Below are 24,864 nucleotides of genomic sequence, written 5' to 3' on the forward strand. Positions count from 1 at the left end.
CATTTTTAAGCGAGATGCTAATGGTCTAATCTAATTCAATGATTAATGCTAAGCTGAAAGTGCTCACCCTAGACACAAAGACCGGCTGAATGGATTCATACAATGAAAAAAGTGTTGCATGCAAAACTGTTGCAAACAATTTATTTGTGTTGAATTTAAACAAACAAATTAAGTTTGATAATGTTCAACTTAATTTGTTTGTTTAAATTCAGCCCAAATAAATTGTTTACAACCACTTAACGTAAAAAATTGAGTAAATCCAGGGAATCATCTTTGAATAATTTTTTTCAGTGTACATGGTAAAAACTAAACTGTTTAATTTACTCTAAAATGAGGCTTTTTTTTTTTTTAAATGAGTGTGGCTTTAAGAAAATAGAATTTGTACAACACCACCTGAGTAGGATCGCTTTGGTCATTTTTGAGTAGGATGCTAATGGTCTAATCCGATTCAATGATTTATGCTAAGCTAAGCTAAATGTGCTCACTATTTTTTTGAAGGGATTAAAAAAACAGTAAAACTAAACTGATTAATTTACTGTTTAATGAGCCTATTTTTAAAAATGTGGAGTGTTCCTTTAAGAATATAGGATTTGTTTAACACCACCTGAGTAAGACCTCTTTGGTCATTTTTAAGTGAGATGCTAAATGTCTAAATCAATGATTTATGCTAAGCTAACCTAAAAGTGCTTGCTACAACCACAAAGAAAGACTGAATGGATCCAAAAATGGTCAAACTAAACTGCTTAATTTACTCTAAAATGAGCCTGTGTTAAAAAAAATGTGGAGTGTTGCTTTAAGAATATAGGATTTGTATTACACCACTTAAGTAGGATCTCTTTGGACATTTTTAAGCGAGATGCTAATGGTCTAATCTAATTCAATGATTAATGCTAAGCTGAAAGTGCTCACCCTAGACACAAAGACCGGCTGAATGGATTCATACAATGAAAAAAGTGTTGCATGCAAAACTGTTGCAAACAATTTATTTGTGTTGAATTTAAACAAACAAATTAAGTTTGATAATGTTCAACTTAATTTGTTTGTTTAAATTCAGCCCAAATAAATTGTTTACAACCACTTAACGTAAAAAATTGAGTAAATCCAGGGAATCATCTTTGAATAATTTTTTTCAGTGTACATGGTAAAAACTAAACTGTTTAATTTACTCTAAAATGAGGCTTTTTTTTTTTTTAAATGAGTGTGGCTTTAAGAAAATAGAATTTGTACAACACCACCTGAGTAGGATCGCTTTGGTCATTTTTGAGTAGGATGCTAATGGTCTAATCCGATTCAATGATTTATGCTAAGCTAAGCTAAATGTGCTCACTATTTTTTTGAAGGGATTAAAAAAACAGTAAAACTAAACTGATTAATTTACTGTTTAATGAGCCTATTTTTAAAAATGTGGAGTGTTCCTTTAAGAATATAGGATTTGTTTAACACCACCTGAGTAAGACCTCTTTGGTCATTTTTAAGTGAGATGCTAAATGTCTAAATCAATGATTTATGCTAAGCTAACCTAAAAGTGCTTGCTACAACCACAAAGAAAGACTGAATGGATCCAAAAATGGTCAAACTAAACTGCTTAATTTACTCTAAAATGAGCCTGTGTTAAAAAAAATGTGGAGTGTTGCTTTAAGAATATAGGATTTGTATTACACCACTTAAGTAGGATCTCTTTGGACATTTTTAAGCGAGATGCTAATGGTCTAATCTAATTCAATGATTAATGCTAAGCTGAAAGTGCTCACCCTAGACACAAAGACCGGCTGAATGGATTCATACAATGAAAAAAGTGTTGCATGCAAAACTGTTGCAAACAATTTATTTGTGTTGAATTTAAACAAACAAATTAAGTTTGATAATGTTCAACTTAATTTGTTTGTTTAAATTCAGCCCAAATAAATTGTTTACAACCACTTAACGTAAAAAATTGAGTAAATCCAGGGAATCATCTTTGAATAATTTTTTTCAGTGTACATGGTAAAAACTAAACTGTTTAATTTACTCTAAAATGAGGCTTTTTTTTTTTTTAAATGAGTGTGGCTTTAAGAAAATAGAATTTGTACAACACCACCTGAGTAGGATCGCTTTGGTCATTTTTGAGTAGGATGCTAATGGTCTAATCCGATTCAATGATTTATGCTAAGCTAAGCTAAATGTGCTCACTATTTTTTTGAAGGGATTAAAAAAACAGTAAAACTAAACTGATTAATTTACTGTTTAATGAGCCTATTTTTAAAAATGTGGAGTGTTCCTTTAAGAATATAGGATTTGTTTAACACCACCTGAGTAAGACCTCTTTGGTCATTTTTAAGTGAGATGCTAAATGTCTAAATCAATGATTTATGCTAAGTTAACCTAAAAGTGCTTGCTACAACCACAAAGAAAGACTGAATGGATTTTAAAAAAATGTTTTTAATTTACTCTAAAATGAGCCTATGTTCAAAAAAATAGTGGAGTGTTCCTTTAAGAATATAGGATTTGACCATGCAAGAACATCCTTAAAATGTTCATTACCCTGTTGTTTTTGCCAGATATTTTAAGTTACAGTATTAGATTTTATATACATCATATATGTTGTCAGTATTACATTACATATATACTTATATAAAAAGAATATAAGACTTGTATAACACCACCTGAGTAGGAATGCTGCGTTCCTTCACTCGAGATACCTGATGTCCCACCAAACGACCGAATCCCATCCCGCCTGGAGATACACTTGCGGAATGTTTCTCTCACTTCTTTACTTCTCAGCTCTTGGGATATCTGAAGACATTATTGAAATCAGAACACGCGATCAGCAGCTGAGACATTCTCTGACCAATAACACAACACTCATAGTCAGGCTTACGGCAACAAACTCTTCGAAACTGATCTTCTCATCTTTGTTGGTGTCACCGGCAATGAACTTCTCTACAATCTCCCGTATCTGGTATCCCGGGAGGTGAAAGCTGGCTTCACGAAAGAGCTCTTGAAGCTCAAAATCACTCACGTAGCCACTGTTATCGATATCTAGAATGAAGTACAGTGTCAATATTGCATTTTAGAGCAGCTGAATCCATCACTGCAGCAAACCGTTGACAAAATACATTGGTTTTCCACTTAAAACACTAACTAAACACTGCTAAAACCAGCGTGACAATGATCATCCATAAAATAAAAAAAGAAACATTTACATGAAGTCAGTTATTGTAATCTTTGGTAATGTTTGACGGACTCAGTCATGTGATTCCAAACCTTTGATATTTTTCAATGCACAATGACTTGAACTGACCAATCTTGTTGAAAGCTTCTCTCAGGTCCTCCAGATCTTCTCGAGAGATCTGCGTGACTTTGTTCTCCATGCTGGTCTCCTCGAAGCACTTCACACCATGCAAAAAGGGTCCTGCCAAACAGGTTCAGAGAGAGTTTGAGCACTATATATCCAGTTTGTCCACCCTTATATCTTAGTGATAAGCAAATCCTCAGTGGACACAGCTGGTAAAAACACAAATGCTAAAAATGCAGTTATATGAGTTGCTGGCACACTGACTGTACTGTTCAAAAGCTTGAGGCTGGTAAGACTTTATTATTTTGTCAACTTTATTGAGATAAAAGAGATATATTTGATTGAAATACTGTATTGTGAATGGTTATGACGGTTTAAAATAATGGCTTTCTCTTTTAATGTAGTTTAAACAGTAGTTTATACGTTCCAATCTTTAATTTCACATGGTCCATACGACACAACTGCACAAAGTTCCTAATCTCAGACTGATATTACATTATATCCTTAATTCTCCTCAGCAGACTTAATATTACAGTGTCATCAGAGTGTTTGATAATGTTATTGGTCTCATAAAGACTAAATCAATCATCTGTGTATAAGTAAACAGGATAGGAGAGAATACAAAACCCTGAGGGGCATCTATACTAGTTAATTTAACATGGTCACATGGTCATTATACTAAAATTGCACTTTATTTTATAGAATGTGCTGTTAAAGTGTACAGACAGTACTGTTAATATAGAGCAAGTACATGGAATATTGTTAGGATTGGTTGTAAGTTCAGGGTTAGTAATTACCCAGATGTTATTGTAATTATTACAATAAGTATATAGTAGTACTTGTGGTACTGGACAGCAAATTAAAGTGCTTCAACTTTTGGAAAAAATTGCTGTTCAATAATGTTTGCAAAAACAATTTTTAAAGTTTAACATTAATTAACATTAATTTAGAACAGACACTTTTAAAACTTTTGTAACAAATATAAGTATTCACTGCCACTTTTGGTCAATTTCATGCACTCTAATTGCATAAAATTGTTAATTTCTTTAAAAAAACACTTTTTAAAATATTTAAATAACTAATTTTACAGTTTTTTAAAGTTCCCATGAACCAGCCTTTTTCTTGTGATGCAGTTTCTACAGAAACGAAATTTTAAATAAGAAAACAGCGGGCGTGGCCTGTTTTTTTTACTGCAAGTTGATTGGATGCAGAAACGTAGGCATTTTATTCAGAAAGATAGGACAACAGATACCTCATGCACACTATTTCTATTTGTTGTCAAATCTGACAGTTGGAGGGACGTGGTTATGTATGTTAGCCACGCCCAATTCCAAAAATGTACATAATCTAACAATTTAACTGAAAACAAACAGGAAGTGCATTTTCAAATTTCAATTAAAGATTAGAAGGGGCTTTTTTTTTTTTAAAGACACGAACAGATGAATTGTTCATCACAAAACTATTGTGAGCTAACAATTTCATATGGTTAGTTTTGATTTCTTAAGGATTTTAATTACCCTTTAGTTGATTCCAAAAAAAAATTTGCTTGAGTGACATCTGTGGGAATGTAAACATAGTATTGATCCCATGACCAATACCAGGTTGGGAACAATGCAATCTCATGGCAACTTTGATTTACTGGCTAAGTCATATTAATTTTTTAAATCTCATTTAGTAATATTTGCTCATCCTCCAATGAGGGGTGAGGTTAGGGGAGGGATTTGGGGGCATGTTTCCTTTAAAAAATCATATATTTTCATACTAATTAAATTGTATGAATTATCTACTTTTCTGATAACACGTAAAAGAGATTAAGATTGAACCAAGTAGCATTGACGCGATCAGCCTCGTAACAAGCACAGTGTGAACAGAAGCCAGAACCAATATTGTAAATAAACCTTTTTCATTCAATGGCTGACCAGCTGCCACATTGATAAATCACTTCCGCTTTTCTTCTTATCCTATACTTCCTGTTTTTGGCGGCCTTGCATTTTTGCCTCATTGTAGGCCACAACCCAAATGTCACATGTCTTTATGGGATCTTTATGGGTTGTGTGTAAAAGCAAACACAGAATCTTAACTTTTGGATTAGGGTGGGGCCAATAGGATCTCTCACTCTGATCCCTCGGGCTCTGCAAGGGTTGGGGAAATTCTAAATTGAACCAAAACAAATGATTACAATTGGCCTAAGATTGGCATAGAAAATTAGGCAATTTTAGTATAATTTGCTCATTCCCCATAGTTTAGTGGTGGGATTTGGACTTTTTTTAAAATTACCATACAAATCATATTACTTTTTCGGCCAACATGTAAAATAGTTTTATTTCCTCTTGAGATTAGGCTAAACCTAAATCAAATTGATCCCAGGACAATTCCCGAATCACATTATCCATGTTTTCCAGAATCACTGTGTGAAAGAGTCTTATATGATTTTCCAGAATTGTAAATAACGATTACTCGCTGTAAAAAATACTGGGTTCAACATTGTTTCTTCATGTTGTCCCAACACAGATAGATTAACTTAATTGTTTAACTAATTTAAGTTGATTGAATATAAAACAATTAAGTTGTCCCAAAAAATACCTCAATAATTGTGTTGTTTCAGCTTATTTCTATAAGTAGTTAGAACTATTTTTTTTCTGGAATACTTCTATGGGAAGTATCATTTCAGTCTTTCTACTAGGGCTGGGCGATACGGCATGAATGCAATCTCGATAATTATTTTCCATATTAAAGTACAACAATATATCAATATATACTGAAATAAGAAGATTGGCCAGAAAAGAAATGGTGCCCAACAGAGCCTGGTTTCTCACAAGGTTTTTTTTTCCTTTACTTCGTCAATTGGTGAAGTTTGTTCCCTGCCACTGTTGCCACTGGCTTGCTTGTTTTAGGGCTTGTGTAGCTGTGCATTGATGGATTTGCTCTTCAGTGTTTGGACTTTTAGCAGTGAAATTAAAACCACATTGAACTACACTAAACTGAACTTCAGCTCTGAAAACCGGACTAACAGTTTTAAATTACTAGAATATCTTTGTTAAGCTGCTTTGACACAATCTACATTGAAAAATTTATTGATATGAGCTGTTAATGCTTCCAGATTAAAAGAGTACCCCAACAATGACTGAAGCCACAAAAAATAGAGGGTTCATTAAATAGCATAACATATTTTCGGCCAATAAATTTTCGGTGGCCGAAAATTGGTACATCACTATTAAACACACTTTAAGATTCCCATAATTGCACATTTCTGCTGTGATTTGCTAAAACAGAGTAAAAAGGCCCTGAGCTTATCATTGTTGTGGACATAAATTTTATTGTGATTCAATATAATATAGTTTATCGGCCCTGCCCTACTTTCAACCCTAAAATGCCCCATTTAATAGGGCTTTCACATTTTCATGTGAGACTAAGAATTAACATTATGAAACTCTGCTCCAGATTAGGTCCACTGCTCTGCCTTTTTTTTTTTTTTTTTTTTTTTTTGCAGTGTAAACCCAGCAACGTAGTACCAAATCATACAATATGAAATTATATGGTATTAAAAACTTGCAACTACATGCACTCTCAGAAATAAAGGTACAGGAGCTGTCACTGGCGCCATTTTAAAAAATACATATTGGTACCCAAATAGTCCACAGTGGTACCTACAAGGTGCATATTAGTACCCAAATGTACCTAAAAAGTACCTTTGAGTAGGGCCAGACAAAATCTGCAGACTTTTTTTTTGCTATTTCGGCTAAATTATTTTGGGAGTATCATAACTAAAACCTTAATATATGAAATAAAAATAATATCTTTTAAACTTTTATTTAATGTTCATTCATTCATTCATTCATTCATTCATTTTCTTGTCAGCTTAGTCCCTTTATTAATCACCTTTTATTTAATGTTTAAAATGCAAATCCAATTAGATTCACTTCATTTGGTAAATGAAGCAAGTTTGTCATATAATATATCTAGTAAAAGACAGAAAATATTGCTGTACAAACTGCATTGTACATAAATCAGATGAACATTTTCACATGAGTCAATAATATTACTGAAATTAATTAAAAAAACTGAATAAATATAGATTTACACACATTTACTCAAGTAAATAAACAAATTAATGATGAAAAAATCTGCGGAATTCTGCGCGTGCAGATTCCGGGTGGGCCTATCTTTAGGGTACCATTATGGACCCTTCAGGTTCAAATATGTCGTTTTAAAAAGTTACTGCCCCAGAGACAGCTCCTGATCTTTTATTTCTGAAAGTATGCTAATAGGCAATTACACACCTGTTATTACAAACACCATTCATTTAGCAGTATGTCTCAGCTATTGAGCAGAAAAATGGATTAATAAGAGATCATAATTACTTTTATTCGAAAAGCCCACTCAGGATGTGCAACGCAAGCAGATTTGTCCACTGAAGTGTCATTAGTTAGTGTGAAACAGCAGTTTATGAGTACCCAGGATTAACTGTTAACCCAGGGTAAATTGAGAGCGATGTCAAATGTGAAACAAGGTAACGGGATTCCTTTTACCTGAGGTTTAAAATGTCCCATTGACTCTTTGACATGCCCTAATGTGTTACACGCAGTAGCTTGTAGCTAATTGTAAACACCGACTAGCAAACTGTTTCTATAAGAACATTTTTTGTTAGAGGTAGTATAATTTTAAAAGCCACTGAAGTGTTAAAGATGATGATTACAAGTGCAAACATAGCATGTAGAAGCTCAAATAATATGAGACCATAAAAGCTATAAGGAAAACATCTATAAAAGAACTTGCGAAATGCTACGCCATCACACCGCAAGACATTAACATCCTAGAATAGCTGAAACCAACATTATCTTCAATCAACAGAATGCTAAACAAAACGAAAGCTACCAAACATATAGACATAAAAATCAGCATATTTATAAGATGACAAAGCTTCACCCCTGCGTCATATGGAAATTATACCTTCCTCCAAAACGTTGTTGACTTTTCGTAAGATTAACTAAGAAAAGATGCAGATATTCCTGTCGAGTGCTTTGCAGTGGCGTCTGTCGTCTTTTACCGTGTACGTGGAGCTCACGAAGATAGCAGGGAGGTAAGAGACCTTTGGCCCTTGATGTCAATTAAAGGCAAGGGCCTTGTACTAAGACAGATCTGGAGTTAACGTTTAACACCCAACCCAACGCTGCGTCAGCTGAAGCTGTCGTGACATTTGCTACTAGTCCTAAATCTAACTGTGACACGCGAGTATACTTTACCCTTTCTCATTCACTTAACACTAACTTCCTGGCCAAAGACTTCACATTTGACTGGTTTTATTATCAAAGCTCATAAGTGACCTTGGACCACAAAACCACTCCATTTTTGGAAATTGAGATTTAAAAGCGAAATAAATGGGATTTCTGTTGATGTACACTGTAAAAAAGATGTACTCTTGCGCTACACATAATTAATTTGTGTTGGGGCAACATGAAGGAATTAAGTTAATTTATTAGTTTTTATAAATTCAAGTGGATTGAGCTTAAAACAATTGAGTTGTCCCTCCAAAAAACTTAAGAATTGTGTTGAACATAACTCATTTTAATTTTCTGAATGTTTTATTATTATTATTTTTTTGATTGTATGGTTTGCTAGGAAAGGACAATATTTGACCCAGATACACCTATAATTGTTCTGTAGACTATCTGGAAAAAATATAGCTTAAAGGGGCTAATAATTCTGACTTTAAAATGAGTTAAGAAAAATAAAACTTCTTTTATTAGATTAATAATCTTTATTAAAAAATTTTAAAATTAAAAATTAAACTTTATTTTATATATATATATATATATATATATATATATATATATATATATATATATATATATATATATATATATATATATATATATATATATATATATATATACACACACACACACACACACACACACACACACACACACACACATGTATATATATATATATTTATACACACATACATACATACATACATATATATATATATATATATATACATATATATATATATATATATATATATATATATATATATATATATATATATATATATATATATATATATATATATATATACATATATATATATGTATGTATGTATATATTTATACACACATATATATAATTATTGCCTTTAAAGTTGTCCAAATTAAGTTCTTGGCAATGCATATTGCTCCTTTTTAATACGTTTTGATATATTTATGGTAGAAAATGTACAAAATGTCTTCATGAATTATGAACTTTACACAATATTTTAATGATTTTGTGGATAAAAAAAATTATTGTACATTATTTTCACCCATACATTGTATTTTTGCCTTTTCCCACAAGTGCGACATAAGGCTTGTTTTGTGGTCCAGGATCACATAAGTTTACCTGTAACACGCACAACCATAAACATAATTAATCTGGAAGGGCTCTTTGATAAAAGTGAAATCAGCTGATTAACCGGTCTTATAACTGGAGTGACTGGATATGGCTCATGTACAACGATCACAAAAACCTCATGATACCCTCCTGCCCTGCAATAAGACTTTATCAGTTTACCTGATGATCAGGAAAAGGGAATCACCGTCCATAAAACCATAGAACAAGCTGGAAAATATTATTCTACCACCAGTCACTCCTCTGTGCTGTTAAACGGATAGTTCACCCAAAAAAGCACATTTTGTTATCATTACCTGAGTTAATAGTTCATTGCACTTTGCAGGAAACCTGTCTTAGACTCAATATACATCTAGCAATAGATCACAAAGTATAATAAAAGTACCATAAATGTCAATGCCAATAGATGCAGGTATAAATTCTGTCTTGTATTGCTTACTTCTACATAAAGAAACTCTGTATCGCTTCTCTGATAGCATTTGTTTTGTACACTGCCCATAACTTGACCATTTGTAAAAACCAACAACCAACCATTGACTGTTGATGACTGACATACATCAACTTTGACAAGACATGCAAGTTTTGCTTTTGATTGAACTGTAGGTTTGCCATTCCCTGCACATAAACAACTTCTTGATAAAACAGCAGCATGAGATATTGAAGTGTGAGCATAAAATATCTTGGATGGATTTTTGAGCAGAGATAGTCAATGTGGGCTTTCCAAGTCAGTGTACGGTCATTGACCACCCCAAGATACTTGAAAGTATCCACTTGTTTGATCAAATTACCATGGATAATCATGGTCAGGGGGATGGTGGTGGTTTGGTGGTGTTTGACGGGGTGTGCGCGACGTGTCTGAAGAGCGAGGACGAATCCGGTGGGGAGGGGTGAGAAGGGTGCGCGACGTATTTGAGGACCGGGAGGGAGACGCACAATTTCTGGGAGATTATCACTCGTTTGCGGGTCTCTGTGCATTTGCGGGGGACTCGCAAAAGTTCTAGGAGACTTTGGATGTCTGGAATGACCTCCCGCCCTACTCATAATTCTCTCTTTATATAGCCATATGCCTCTTACACTGTGATATAAGCGGGTTCGGATCGTATTGCTTTGTCACTACAAACGATCCCCTCCAGAGTTCGTTTCTATCTAGCCGAGACCACCTCATTCAATCGATCTTGGAGCAATTGTTTTGGCGTGAATCCGAGCGCGATTGGTGGTTTCACATTTGCCAAACGAACCGCACTAACTGGGCAACCGAGACAGGTTCTGAAACAAAAGTCTAGGTGTGAAATCTCTCTTAATCTTGCTTATTTTAAGTATATCTGAGTATGACCTTGTTAATGTTAACTGCAAACATATTTTCCTTTTTTTTTTTTGGCAAAAAACAAAAAACAAAACTTCAGCTCCATCAAATGATTTAAAAGCAAAACAACAATACAAATTCTTCAAACTTTCTATAATTTTTAAATATTTTTTATTATTATTGGCAATATGCATTAATTTTATTTAACATCTGAATGGAAACACTGCAAACTCTAATGTAAAAGTGAAAAATTAGGTTTGTCTGTTAGCAGTGGGACATAAATAACTGTTACTTTCGTACAGGAACTCTTATACCATTTTAACCCGATTTACCTTCAAACTGAAAAACTCACACATTGCAGACTTAAGGACGTTATTGCACTAAATGACCTGCAGATTGATTATCACTGTAACACATGAACAGAAAAACACAACTTGTAATAAGGAAAAAAGAAACGCTACAATAATTGGTAGCACTTTACAATAAGGTTCATTAGTTAATGCATTTACAAACATGAACTAATCATGAAAAACACTTGTACAGCATTTATTAATCATAATTGAACATTTACTAATGCATTATTAACATTCAAGTCCATGCTTGTTAACATTAGTTAATGCACCATGAGTTAACATGAACTAACAATGAACAACTGTATTTTCATTAACTGACGTTTATTGACATGAATAAATACTGTAGTAAATGTATTGTTCATTGTTTGTTCATGTTAGTAAATGCATTACTTAACATTAACTAATGAACCTTATTGTAAAGTGTGACTCAATAATTTACTTTCTGCACTTAAAAACTGAATTTGGACCTAACTGCTGGACACGGTCCTAAAATCACATGATATTTGGCAGCTCCATCAAGGGTTGCATGCTGAATATGCTGTTAGCCAGGAAAGCAAATGTTGTTAGGGCTTTGAGAAAATCGATTTGTTACTTTTGTCCCACGTTACTTTCATCCCCGCTTTACCCTATTTTATGTTCATGTGGTGGTACAAACATGTCTGCTGAAGCATGTTTCTTCGAGATATTGATGCACTCAGTTTTACTTGATAATTTACCTTACACTTATATTAAAGAAATTTTATTTTATTTTAAGAACAATTGTTTGAAACGTTATACACTTTAAAAAGTCAGTGTCATTCAATTTTAATAAAAGACGTGATGCTTGATTTTATGTATTTTGTATTTATTCATTTATTTTTGTTATTGTGCTCGTCTGCACCCTCTTGTGGACATAGAAGGCACCGGTAATGGTACTTTTCCCTATAACATTATTATTAAGTTCTGATGTATGGAATACTGTTTCCAGGTCCAAGCTCATTTGAATTGTTTATGACGACTTTTTGGTCATAGCAAACTACAATTAAAGTTTAAAAATCATGGTGTAAACAACTATCTCTGGACATGCCACATCACAGAAATCAATGTTAGCAATTTCTAAAAAAATAATCCCTTTCTGGCCATCTGAGCGTTGATTTATATATTGCGATCGTGGTTTTCAAAAGTATTACAGCACTTTGTAAACATTTATTATTTTCATTTGTTGAGTCTACGCATACAGTTTGATAGAGCTATGCGATCTGGAAGCCGATTTGCGTGCCATCACACTTAACAAGCGGATACTCAAGAAATATCTTGAATAATTCATTTTCGTTTTTTGGCCATATTGATAGTCCTAGCCTGTTCCAAACCTGTTTGAGGGTTTTTCTTGCTTTAAACACAAATTTTTACAAAACAGTTTGTTCCAACTATGGAAGTCAATGGATGCTTTTTCAGTGTTTTTTCAGAATATCTTGTTTTGTTTTCAAAAGAAGAAAGAAATTCAGTTTAAAACCTACTGTAAAAACTACTGTATTTTCATTAACTAACGTTAACTAGCATGAACAAATACAGCAGTAAATGTATTGTTCATTGTTTGTTCATGTTAGTACATGCATTAGTTAACATTATCTAAGGAACCTTATTGTAAAGTGTGACCAAATAGTTTGTTCCTACTATGGATGTCAATGGCTGCTTTTTTTCCCAGTGTTTTTTTTCAGAATATCTTGTTTTGTTCTCAAAAGGAGAAAGAAAGTCAGTTTAAAACCACTTTAGTGCAAGTAAATGTTGAGGAAGTTTTAACTTTTGAGTCAACTGTCCCTTTAAACTCGCTGGAGGAGGAACAAGAAACCTCAGCTGACAGATGTTTGACAGCAGGCCTTCATGTTTTAAACATGACCCTGCACAATGCAGCATTTGTACAAAGTAAGACGATGTAAGAGAGAGGGGAAAACAAGCAATACCCCATTTCTTGATTAAACCACTACAAATAATTAAAGGGTACATGAAAAAAAAAAAAAAAATATATATATATATATATGTTGGAACTACTTTAATAGTATACATATTTTAATAGTAGAAATTCATTCATTTCGGCCTAATTACTTAATTGATCAGGGCTCACAACAGCGGAATGAACCGCCAACTTAGCATATGTTTTACACAGCGGATGCCCTTCCAGCCGCAACTCATCACTGGGAAACACCCATACACTCCCAATAACACACATACACTACAGACAATTTAGTCTACCCAAACTTTGGACTTGTGGGCGAAACCGGAGCACCCGGAACATGCAAACTCCACAGAGAAATGCCAACTGACCCAGCCGAGGCTCGAACCAGCAATCTTCTTGCTGTGAAACGATCGTGCTAGCCAACGTGCCACCGTGATGCCCAGTATAGATAATAAACAGTGAAATAAAATGGAATAATTATTATTCAATACTGAAACAATGTACAGCAAAACTAATTGAAATGCAGAAATAGAATAGAATAAATATATAAACAAACCACACTACAAAAGTAACAGGATAAAATAATAATATTAATAATAATAATATATAATATTTAAAAAATCAACTTATGTTTTTTTTCAGCCATCAAAAAATAACCACTGGTATAGTATAGTAAACTATAAATAATTTGTTGAGATAAAAACAATTCTGCAAAATATAAAGTTCAAAATAAAAGTGTGCCAAGACCAACAGAAAATGAAATGTTACTATTAAAGTTCCTTGATTATTGCACCAGAACGAGATTGTAGTTTCTATATAGAAAATAACAACTTATATTGTTTTTGTTTGCCTTAGTACACAATGTCCCTACAGAACAGTCAAGCTTCAAAGAGAAAATCTATCTAAACTCTTTTGTTGTTGTTGAGCCAGATGCTAATGGTCTAATCCGATTCAATGACTTATGCTAAGCTAAAAGTGCTCTCGCCAGACCCGGAGATTGGCTGAATGGATTAAAAAAGTTATAAAACCCACTAACTAACTAACTAACTAACTAACTAACTAACTAACTAACTAACTAACTAACTATATAGGGAAGTTGTAAAATATCAAAAAGTGGAGTGTGCCTCCAAACAGAGAGTAATAGTACAATTACAGGATACAAATATACACTAATAAATTTTAGCATGCTAATTGCTATTGTTAATTACTGCTGAAACACAATAAGTCACACAAAATACTTAAAACAATGCACAGCAAAATGAAATGAAACCTTAAAAAAAAAGTAAAAAAAACAAACTAAAGTAAAACACACTACAAAATTAGCAGGATAATAAATTAAAAACTTTAAAATATATACAGATACAAAGTATATACAAAGTAAAGTATAATAAGTAAAATAAAACTTTTAAAAATAATAAAATAATAAAAAATTGCTGAATATATTTGTTTATTGGACTTTCAAACCACTATGAAAAATAAGGATTTTTTAAAATATATATTGTTACATCATTAAAATAAAGACAGTATCATGCAGGTCATGTCTTTGATCTGATACGGAGAAAATGAATAAAAGTTTGGAAAAAATAACCAAAAGAAAAAGAGGAGATTGGCAGTTCATCATTGGCACTCTTATTCAAGCAGAGTCAGTAAAACAAGCTCTTAAAATGGCACACGTTATCAACTTACCGCTCACAAATCTCCTCACTTCCTGTTTTTTAAGAGATCCAGTCAACAATTGCCATGGACTAAAATATCTATGAGCTGTCCATAATAAAAAAAAAAAAATGCTGATTCTGCTCTCCTAATGTTAAAAAAGCCTTCTTAGTAAAATATCTCAAATGAACCAACTGGCTGGAAAGCGTCCGTTTCAAAGCCTAAGAATGTTTCACTGATACCCAATACAGCACTGACTCCTTTAAGAGACTCATCAGCCTTGGGGTGTCCACCTGCATTATTGATCGCTCTGAAAAGAGGATCAGTTTCCACATTTCTTACATCCTTGCAACAGGATGTAGATTAAACATGCCAAAGATCATTTCCTTTTTTTTTTTAAATAAGTTTACTTAAGGTGATGTACAGTTAAATTCAGAATAATTAACCCTTCTGTATAATTAGCCCCCTTGTATATTTTTCCTCATTTTCTGTTTAACAGAGAGAAGATTTTCTTAACATTATAGTTTTAATAACTCATCTCTAATCACTGATTTTTTTTTTTTTATTTTTGCCATGATGACAGTAAATAATATTTAAATAAATATTTTAAGATACTAGTATTCAGCTTAAAGTGACATTTAAAGGCTTAACTAGGTTAATTGGGCAGGTAAGGGTAATTAGGCAAATCATTGTATAATGATGGTTTGTTCTGTAAACAATCGAAATATATATATATATATTGCTTTAGGGGGCTAATAATATTGACCTTAAAAGGCTTTAAAGAAAAATTTAAAACTGCTTTTATTCTAGCTGAAATAAAACAAATAAGACTTTCTCCAGAAGAAAAAGGATTATGAGAATTACTATGAACAATTCCTTGCTCTGTTAAACATCATTTGGAAAATATTTGAAAAAGAAGAAAAATAAATAAATAACAGGAGGGCAAATCATTTTGACTTCAACTGCATGTGCATATGAATGCACTGTCTGGTTACTGCATATCGATAAAGTCTCTGTTGGTGTCATTATTCAACAAACATGAAAAAATGAGTAGTGCGTAAACAACCGGCTTAAACAAAACTAGTTTAATTGTATTATTTTCCATTTGTGTTTAGCACAGCTGTTTTAGGATTAAGGGAAAGCAAATTTTCTTATCCCTTTCACTGCCGCTTTCCCAAATGGTTGACCATGTTTTTACTGTTTTATATAATGACTGTTAAAGTCATTTAAAGAATGACTGTTTTGAATAATGCATTGTTGGTTTAAAAATAATAATAATAAAATAAACATCTGCACTACTACAATTGATTTTGGTTTTATTGTTAAGAAAAAACAAGAAAACATGTTAACTGAGAATCTGAAATATTTATGGCACACTTCAAAAAGGTGATTAGGTATTCAGAAATGTTTTATTTTGAATATTTTTAGAAATAAATTGGTCTTACACTTCATATTTTCAGATTTTTCATAGTATATGCATTAAACCTTAAACTGACATATCAACCATTTGGTAGAGGCTGATTTTTTAGAAATGATGTGTTGAAAAGAATGTGCCAAAAGTGTGTTATCTAGCAACAATAGGAGTTAAGTTGTTCTTGGTGGGGTAGTTAAAAGGTTATTTAAAGCTAGACTCTTCTGTAGTTACATCATGTACTGTGTAAGATAAAGTAAAAGTTGCTATTCAAATTCCTTGATTGTTGTGCCAGAATGAGAGTGTAGTTCCGAACCAAAAATAGCAACTTTCATTTTTTCCGTCGGTTCCTAGCTAAATCGGCCTAGACAAAAAGAAACTTTCATCTTTTAGATAGTCTTCTTAGTAATGTAACTGCAGAACAATCAAGCTTTAAAGAGGAAACTTATTCATATATATATATATATATATATATATATATATATATATATATATATATATATATATATATATATATATATATGTTTTTTTTCCTTTTTTTGTAAGATGCTAATGATCTATTCCAATTGCTAAGCTAAGCTAAAAGTGATCTTGGCAATAGCAAAACTCCAAGGGAGTTGTAAAATGAACCTATTTACCCCCCAAAATGGAGTGTTCCATTAAGAACAAACAGAAAGTAATGGTATAATTACAGGACAAAAAAATATATACCAATAAATTTTAGGATGCTAATTGCTATTGCTTTATACTTCTGCGGCTGAACTGCAATAAGTTACACAAATACACAAAACATTTGTGGAAACAGAGTTAACTAGCTCAACTTCTTGTTAATTTAAGTAAAGAGCAAGTTAGTAGAAATGTTTTTATTTTTAGTATTAGTATTTTGTTGAGCACAAACATCATTATAATATATTAAAATGATGAATTAGTTAATGGTAAATAAATAAATAAATAAATAAGGCAGCATAACACACTTTTTTTAAATGCCATTAGCAGCATAATATCAGATTACAGTATAACTAATAACCTGTGATACACATATAGAAAGCATTTGAAAATAGAATTTAGCCAAATTAAGTTTAGTTGATGCCACATTGAAGAGGAAAATAGCATTAGTTTACAATAAAACTATGAAGAACAACATTTATCTCACCTGTAATTGTACTATTTTGTCTTTTGGTCCACAAGAATATCCTGTGGAGTCCTCTGGTGATGAGCGCCATGGCTTTCTTCTGGATAACTGAAAGAGCAGACAACAATCCACGGATAAACAGTTGCTACAAACTGCATGAAGATCACACACTGATCAAGGCGAATAAACTAGTGGTGAGCACAGCATCACGGCCTTCTAAAGAATAAACTAGAAACAAAGTAAGAGAAACAAGTCTGTATTGCCCAAATAGTGTTCAGTCTTGAACAAACATTCCCACAATCCCACACAATACAAATTCTAAGTTGCCTAAAGCAATGTGGCAGAACTCCAGCCTAATGCGCTGCTGCAACTGCCTAATGTATTATCCAAATCTACTTTCACAAACACAACGTGAGACAGCAGAATTTTTCCTTGTTTTTTATGTACCAACGTCTTGTTATTGTTCATTAATGGTTTAATGTAAAATAATAGGCAGAGAGAACTAAAACAGATAGTGGAAAACCAGCAGCAGGTGGCGCTAGCCGCTAACTAGCAGTTAGCAGAACGGGCATTGTTTGGTTATTTGTATTGAATTAACTATCACTATGTCATTGTTCTCAAATTACGTAACAAATTTCTGCTTACACTGATTTAATCACAATTAATCGTTGTTTAATACAGGGTTTGCAACCTTTAAAACGAAGGGAATCCTCACGAGCAAAGGTTAATTAGTAAAAAAATATAAATAAATAACACACACAGACACAAACCACATTATAGACACTAGTATACCATATATACAGTATTATATCATATAGACAGTACTCATATGGTTAATATATTAATATATAAAGTGCAATATTAATGTAATAAGTATAACACTTCCCTTTAAATCTTGCTCATCTAAATAGTGTCTATAAATAAATATGTCTTTAAATATGTAAAGATTTGTATATTCAAATTCATTCCCCTTAATTTTTCAGACAAAACCCGTGCGCTTTAATGGACAAATATCACACTTCTTTATGATTTATAGTGCATCATGTTGCTATGTAGCAGTCTATGTGAGCGGAAAGCTTTGACTGGCGTTAGGAAGACCCAATAGCGTCAAAAGAAAGCGCCAAGACGCTCGTCCTTCCACCAATCAGCGCTTACAGGAGGCGGATCTTTTGCTCCCTTTGCTGCCATTGACTTCGTGCAGTACCAATTAGTTATAGCGTACGCCCGGACAACAGAGGTACCACTCCGAGGGGAGATGCCTTTTCTTTTGGTTCTTTCGCATTTAAAATGAACTACGTGATTACGTGCTGGCACTCAAATGGTCGCGCACGCATCTATATCGCCATTTTAGCCCAGCTCGTGGCCCGGACGAGCTGTGATAACGGGATGAATCCCCCCGCCGCGTTTCATCGGTAAGCAAACGAAATAAGCTTGACTTTGCATTGCAAACCCGTTAAATATTACGAACGGCATCCGCTGCCTCGCATCCGAATGAAACCCTGCGCATTGCGGTGCGGTTTGTTTTCATTTCGTCTAGTGTTTTGGAGCGTCGGGCATTCCCTCCTCTCCCACGCACCACCTAATCGATAATCGATTGCATGGGCTTGGGGCAGATGTCACGCTTCTCTCTATGCCATCGTCGGCGCGTGTGATTCTCCGCAGCTGTGTTTAGGACATCCCCGATTCGCCTGTGTCATAAATGAAAAACAAACCCTACCCTCTAAAATTCACACCACCATGGGAGAAGAATGCTGGCTTTGGAAGGAAACACAAGCCTTGCGCGAGGAGCCACACCAAAATAATAGCCAACCCAGGGATTGTGATGAAAGTGCTACGGCGGAAGAAGATCATCATGTTTCTGGCCTATTTTCTGCTGGTGGCTTTGACCATGCTGAACCTGGCTAACTACAAATGGACCAAAGAGCCTCAGCAGTGCAGTCAGCCAATGCAGGGAGTGAACTTCCAAAGCAGATCAGACATCCGCTATCTTTATAAAGCCCCGCAGGTCAAGAAAAGGCAGCTGGTGTATGTGTTGACCACTTGGAGGTCTGGCTCATCCTTTTTCGGGGAGCTCTTCAACCAAAACCCTGATGTGTTTTTCTTGTATGAGCCTATGTGGCACATTTGGCAAAAGCTATACCCGGGGGACGCTGTCTCCCTACAAGGAGCAGCCCGGGACATGCTAAGCTCCCTTTACAGGTGTGACTTCTCAGTTTTTCAGCTGTACAACAGCCCTGGAGGGAAGAACATAACCTCTTTGGGACTTTTCGGGGCCGCCATCAATAAAGTCATCTGCTCCTACCCATTCTGCTCATCCTACAGGAAGGATGTGGTGGGAATGGTGGATGAGAAGATCTGCAGAAAGTGTCCTCCGCAGAGTCTTCAGATGTTAGAGGAGGAGTGCTTAAAATACAACACCATCGTGATAAAGGGAGTGCGCATTCTGGACGTCAACATTCTAGCGCCTCTGATGGAGGACCCCTCGCTCAATCTGAAAGTCGTCCACTTGGTCCGAGATCCACGGGCGGTGGCTAACTCCAGGATTAAATCAAGACATGGACTCATTCGGGAGAATCTGCAAGTGGTGCGCAGCAGAGACCCCAAGCTTCGTCGCGTGCCATTCGTGGACCCCAACCACAAGATGAACAAAAAAGACGGTTCAGATTACCACTCCATCGGAGCCATGGAGGTGATCTGCGAACAAATGTCCAAAACGCTGAAAACTGCTCTTCACCCGCCCAGCTGGTTCAAAGGCAAATACATGACGGTGCGCTACGAGGACCTGGTGGAGAACCCAGTCAGATCTGTTAGGAATGTTTATCGATTTGTGAATCTTTCAGCCAATCACGACATTGAGATCTTTGCCATGAACATGACAACAGGACCCAGTGCCTCCACCAAACCATTCATCGTGTCCTCCAGGAACGCCACGCAGGCGGCTAACGCCTGGAGAACTGTGCTCAACTATCAACAGATCAGACAGGTGGAAGAATACTGTCAGCATTCCATGTCTCTGCTGGGATATCTACGAGTTCGCACGGCCGGCGAGGCCAAGGATTTGAGCAGGCCATTATTGACAGTGCCCAAAATATAAATCACTGCCAAAGACGTTTGATGTATTTTATTTTTTTTTTGCATTTGATCACAGCCTGATACTCGTCCTGTACAAACTGTTATTTATGTTATGCTTAATGGCTCAGTGGAATGTATCTGTTTGCATCATACCGTGCACAGCCACGTACTGTATGTTCGGGACCAGAATGTCATCTGTGCATCACCACATGTTTGACCAAATAAGAGAGAAAAGGAAAAAAAAAGAAAGTACTTTTGTGTACGAAGTGTTATTGCTCATTAAAGCTATGCCAATATATTTATTTAATCAAAGTGTTTACATTTGGCATTCACTGCTTTCAGTATTCTCGAAACGTACTTACTTTTTTTTTAATAGAAATATGGCGTCATCAGGGATGTGCTCCAGTTCTTGTAGACTTTTAGCATACTCAGAAAGGGGTCATTCCCGTTATGTGGCAAATATTCATGACTGTATTAATTCATGGGATTAAAATTTGATCTGAGTTTAATGATTAAGTGGGTTAATTTAAAATATTTGCTAAAAATGTGAGTGGATGTTATTTTTTTTACAATGTATTTTGAACAAAATTGGTTTTAATTTAGTTTACATTTACATACATTAAATGAATAAATTAATTTATATAACATTTATTTAATTAAATGCTGCCAATTATTTCATGTATAGTGCACAGCATAAATCAGTACACCTCATTTTAAAAAATATAATTTTTATTGTTCTCAGTAAACATATTTTTGCAGGTTTAATGGCAGTTTTATTATATCCATTAAAATAAAAGTTTGATTAAAGGATAAAAAGATAATTCATTTAAAATGAAAATAAAAATGTAAACAAAATGTATTATTTTATGTTACTCTTTTTTTTTTGCCTTATTAGGTTTATTTTCTTTTTAAAATATATATTTTAACATATTCAAAAATTTTTCCAACATGATCTCAAGTTAATTTGTTAGGTTAGCTCCAGTTTTTGCTTATGTAACAGGCCTGTAGCCAGCCTGGGGAAAGGGGTGGTTCTCTTTTCTCAAAAAGCGGACCTTTTTTGCAGTTATTTGCCTCATTTTCTATTTAATTATGAGATTTAAATACTGCATTTTAGTGACATTTTAAGCTGGATTAAAACTTTTTGATGTACCAAAAAATTTCCTAAAGATAAACGATAAAGAAATATGAAAACAACACTTAATTTTTAAAATGCTAATTTATCACATCATTTATCAGTCACACTTTACAATAAGGTTCATTAGTTAATGTTAATGATTGCATTTACTAACATGAACAAACAACGAATAATACATTTACTACTGTATTTGTTCATGTTAGTTAACGTTAGTTAATGAAAATACAGTTGTTCATTGTTAGTTCATGTTAACTCATGGTGCATTAACTAATGTTAACAAGCATGGACTTGGATGTTATTAATGCATTAGTAAATGTTCAATTATGATTAATAAATGCTGTACATGTGTTGTTCTCGATTAGTTCATGTTAGTAAATGTATTAACTAATGAACCTTATTGTAAAGTGTTACCCATTTATCGTTAGAAAAAAAAAATCTGTTAAAGTGTGTGACCTTTTGTCATTTATTGTACAAATAACAAATTGGCCCACATTCAACTTTCCTCAGAATTTGGCCATTTGAATGATAAAAAATTCAAACATTATTTTATAATAATGTTTTTTAATGATATTTTATATTAATTATAATAACAATGTAGAGCTTTACAATTTATTTAGCCTTCTTTGTAAAAAAAAAAAAAGTATGTAAGACAAGTCAGGGATTACAACAACAGCCAAATAAGTGTTCAAATTAATTTTAATATGGGCCGCTTTTGATGCTTCACACCTTTTATTTGTCATTCTTTGTTTCAAGAATAACGTCTAAGGGTTGCACTTTATTTTGATGGTAATTTTCATTAGATCATAAGTAGATCGTTATTTGGGTTAGTGTAAGTTAACATGTACTTGCAAAATTTATTATAGTCAGTTAAATGTCTGTTGAAGAAGCAGCAACAACAGATATTAAGCATACAGCAATACTCAAATAGACCATCAAAATAAAGTGTAACCGGTCCAAGATTTAGAATAAGTTGTTTTCTCTATTTAAGAACATTAAAGCAGCAAAAGATGACTTCACCCATGTCAGATCCTATGTTTTCTTGCAGCTGGATGTTTGACTTATTAAAAAGTATTTGTTTGCATTGAACTAAATTGGTTAGCTGAAGTCACAACAGCCAGTAAAGGATTCCGCTTGGTCTTAAAGCCTTTCTGAAACAGATATATTTATTAAAGTAATATTTTAGTCGCCAAACAAATTTAGAAATTAAAAGATAATACAATAAAATAAAATTCAAGCAAAATAATAAAAATAAAAATACAAACTATACATTTTTTACAAAATTTTTAATTTTTTTGCTTCTCTTGATTTTTCCTCTTGAAATTTGTATTTAATATTTTTCTATAACATAAATTTGGGTTTACTAGTATTTTGACCGCTATTTTAAGTTATTTTGTTAGATAAGCTCCAGATTTGGCTTCAGTACTGACTAATCTATGTACAGTATATTCACAGATATGATAGTCTATAGCTTCCTATTAAAAATATTAATTTAAAAGAGAGATTTGTAAGGGGGGTATATGCTGGGCATTGTATATACATTTTTTGGACGAAGTTATCATCCACTCACCTTTTTTTGTTGCTGTATTTTCAATCCTTCTTTTCACTCGGTTTTCATAACAAATGACATTAGGAAATAACATAGTTTGGGGCAGGAAAAACAGCATTAGTGATTTATTTGAGTAATTCTGTCATGTTTTGTGGCATTATTCTGTTTGTCTCAGTCCAGATGTGTGTGTATGACAGCATGACATAAATTTGCATAATTTCACTTCAAGTCGAAACTCTTTATATAAGCAGTCAGTCTCTTCAAGCAATGACTAACTTTAGCTCTTCATTTCCATCCTATTATGCGAGTTATAATTACATTTTATATGCCTGAGTTTGACTTGATAATATTTCTAAAAAATCTTCCAGGCTATGCTTCAGCTGTACTGCATAGAATGACCCAACCGCTGTATTATTGCAGCTCATGTTAAGAACACATGAAAGTGACATGGTTTCTTTCAGTTCCAGTAAGTCTATATTTACTTCTTTGTTTGTTTGTTTAAAGTGAAACATTTGCTTTTTTTCTGCGGATGCTGAAGGAGTAATATTGCCCTCATTTCACTGAGAGAAAAGAAAAACGATTCCTGAAGTGAGTGTAGCAAGTAGAACTGCTTTCTGACGACAAATTCGGTTTAATTTGAGCTCCCTTCGAGGTATATCAGTGCGGTTTAAGTGAAGAGGAAATGAATGTGAGCATGTGATATAGTTTGAACAATTCAAAGACTATCTTCGCTTCTGTGGTTTGGTAACTCAGTCACTCTGAAAGTATGCAAATATGTTTCAACACACAATCTGCATTTCCTTAACATAACATTGCTGATAATCCATAAAGATACTATGAAATCATTGCTGTTTATATACAGTTCTTATATTTCCCGCCGGCGTATTAACACCATCATCTCGGTTTCCCAAAGTGTTGTCACGTTACGCTTGAATGTTCCATTCATTTCCATTCAAAACACACGAGAGTGCGGATGCAAACGCGTTGAAGTGTTGTCTTTCACTTTGTAGAGTCAAATTTTTTTCTCAGACTTCAGAGTGGCAAGATGACAGAAAGCATAGCTGATTATTGTTATTATTCCAGTTTGTTTCTGATTGATTTGAGTAAAACAGCGGGTTCTGTTACATGTTCCTGAAAGGATAGTTCACCAAAATGTGAAACGTTCGCCAACTTTTCCCCAACCTCTCTGAGTTTCTTCAAAAACGCAAATATTTTCAAACTAAAACATGTAACCACTGACTTTCAAAGTTTTTTTTTTTTTGCTTCTATGGATGTCAAGTGGTTGAAGTCTTTAGCATTCTTCAAAATATACATTTTTGTGTTTAATGGAATAATGAAACCTGCAGGGTATCAAGTAATTTTGTCTGGTTTAAGTCCTGTGTCAATATACAAAATAAGGATTTTGAAATCATTATGTTAATTAGCAAATATAAAATAATAATCTCCAAAAATAATAACAATCAGAACAAATTTAGCATATTAGAATTGTTTATGATAGATCATGTATGTGACACTTGATGCTTAAAAGGGTAGTTCACCCAAAAACATTTAATTCTGTAACCATTTACTCTCCCTTGTTTAAAACCTGTTTAAGTTTATTTTTCTTTTAAACAGAAGAAATATTTTCTTTATTATTTATTTCATTTATATTCATATTTATTT

General features: G+C 33.6%; 2 protein-coding genes across 7 annotated transcripts in view; one reads left to right on the forward strand and one right to left on the reverse strand.

Moving 5' to 3' along the window:
* Positions 1–23,278, reverse strand: part of pls1 (plastin 1 (I isoform)) — a 56,945-nt gene extending 33,667 nt beyond the window's left edge. The window contains exons 1-5 of one of the 6 annotated variants that reach the window (XM_073912606.1): positions 23,224–23,278; positions 17,471–17,557; positions 3,281–3,391; positions 2,858–3,018; positions 2,643–2,772 (exon numbers count right to left, since the gene is read on the reverse strand). In XM_073912606.1, the coding sequence (XP_073768707.1) occupies positions 2,643–2,772; positions 2,858–3,018; positions 3,281–3,391; positions 17,471–17,540 (472 nt within the window). In that variant the 5' untranslated portion in view covers positions 17,541–17,557; positions 23,224–23,278. 6 annotated transcript variants of the gene reach the window in all.
* chst2a (carbohydrate (N-acetylglucosamine-6-O) sulfotransferase 2a) lies at positions 18,660–20,819 on the forward strand. Its single transcript, NM_001079995.2, has one exon. It carries the CDS (start codon positions 19,149–19,151, stop codon positions 20,541–20,543), a length of 1,395 nt encoding a protein of 464 aa, NP_001073464.2. The 5' UTR covers positions 18,660–19,148; the 3' UTR covers positions 20,544–20,819.
* Positions 23,279–24,864: the final 1,586 nt, after the last annotated feature.

This window comes from Danio rerio, chromosome 2, assembly GCF_049306965.1.
Source record: "Danio rerio strain Tuebingen ecotype United States chromosome 2, GRCz12tu, whole genome shotgun sequence".
Lineage (NCBI taxonomy): Eukaryota > Metazoa > Chordata > Actinopteri > Cypriniformes > Danionidae > Danio > Danio rerio.

Bases quoted from the DNA above. Each gene is read 5' to 3' on its own strand.
- chst2a (NM_001079995.2), top strand. From the start codon at position 19,149: ATGAAAAACAAACCCTACCCTCTAAAATTCACACCACCATGGGAGAAG.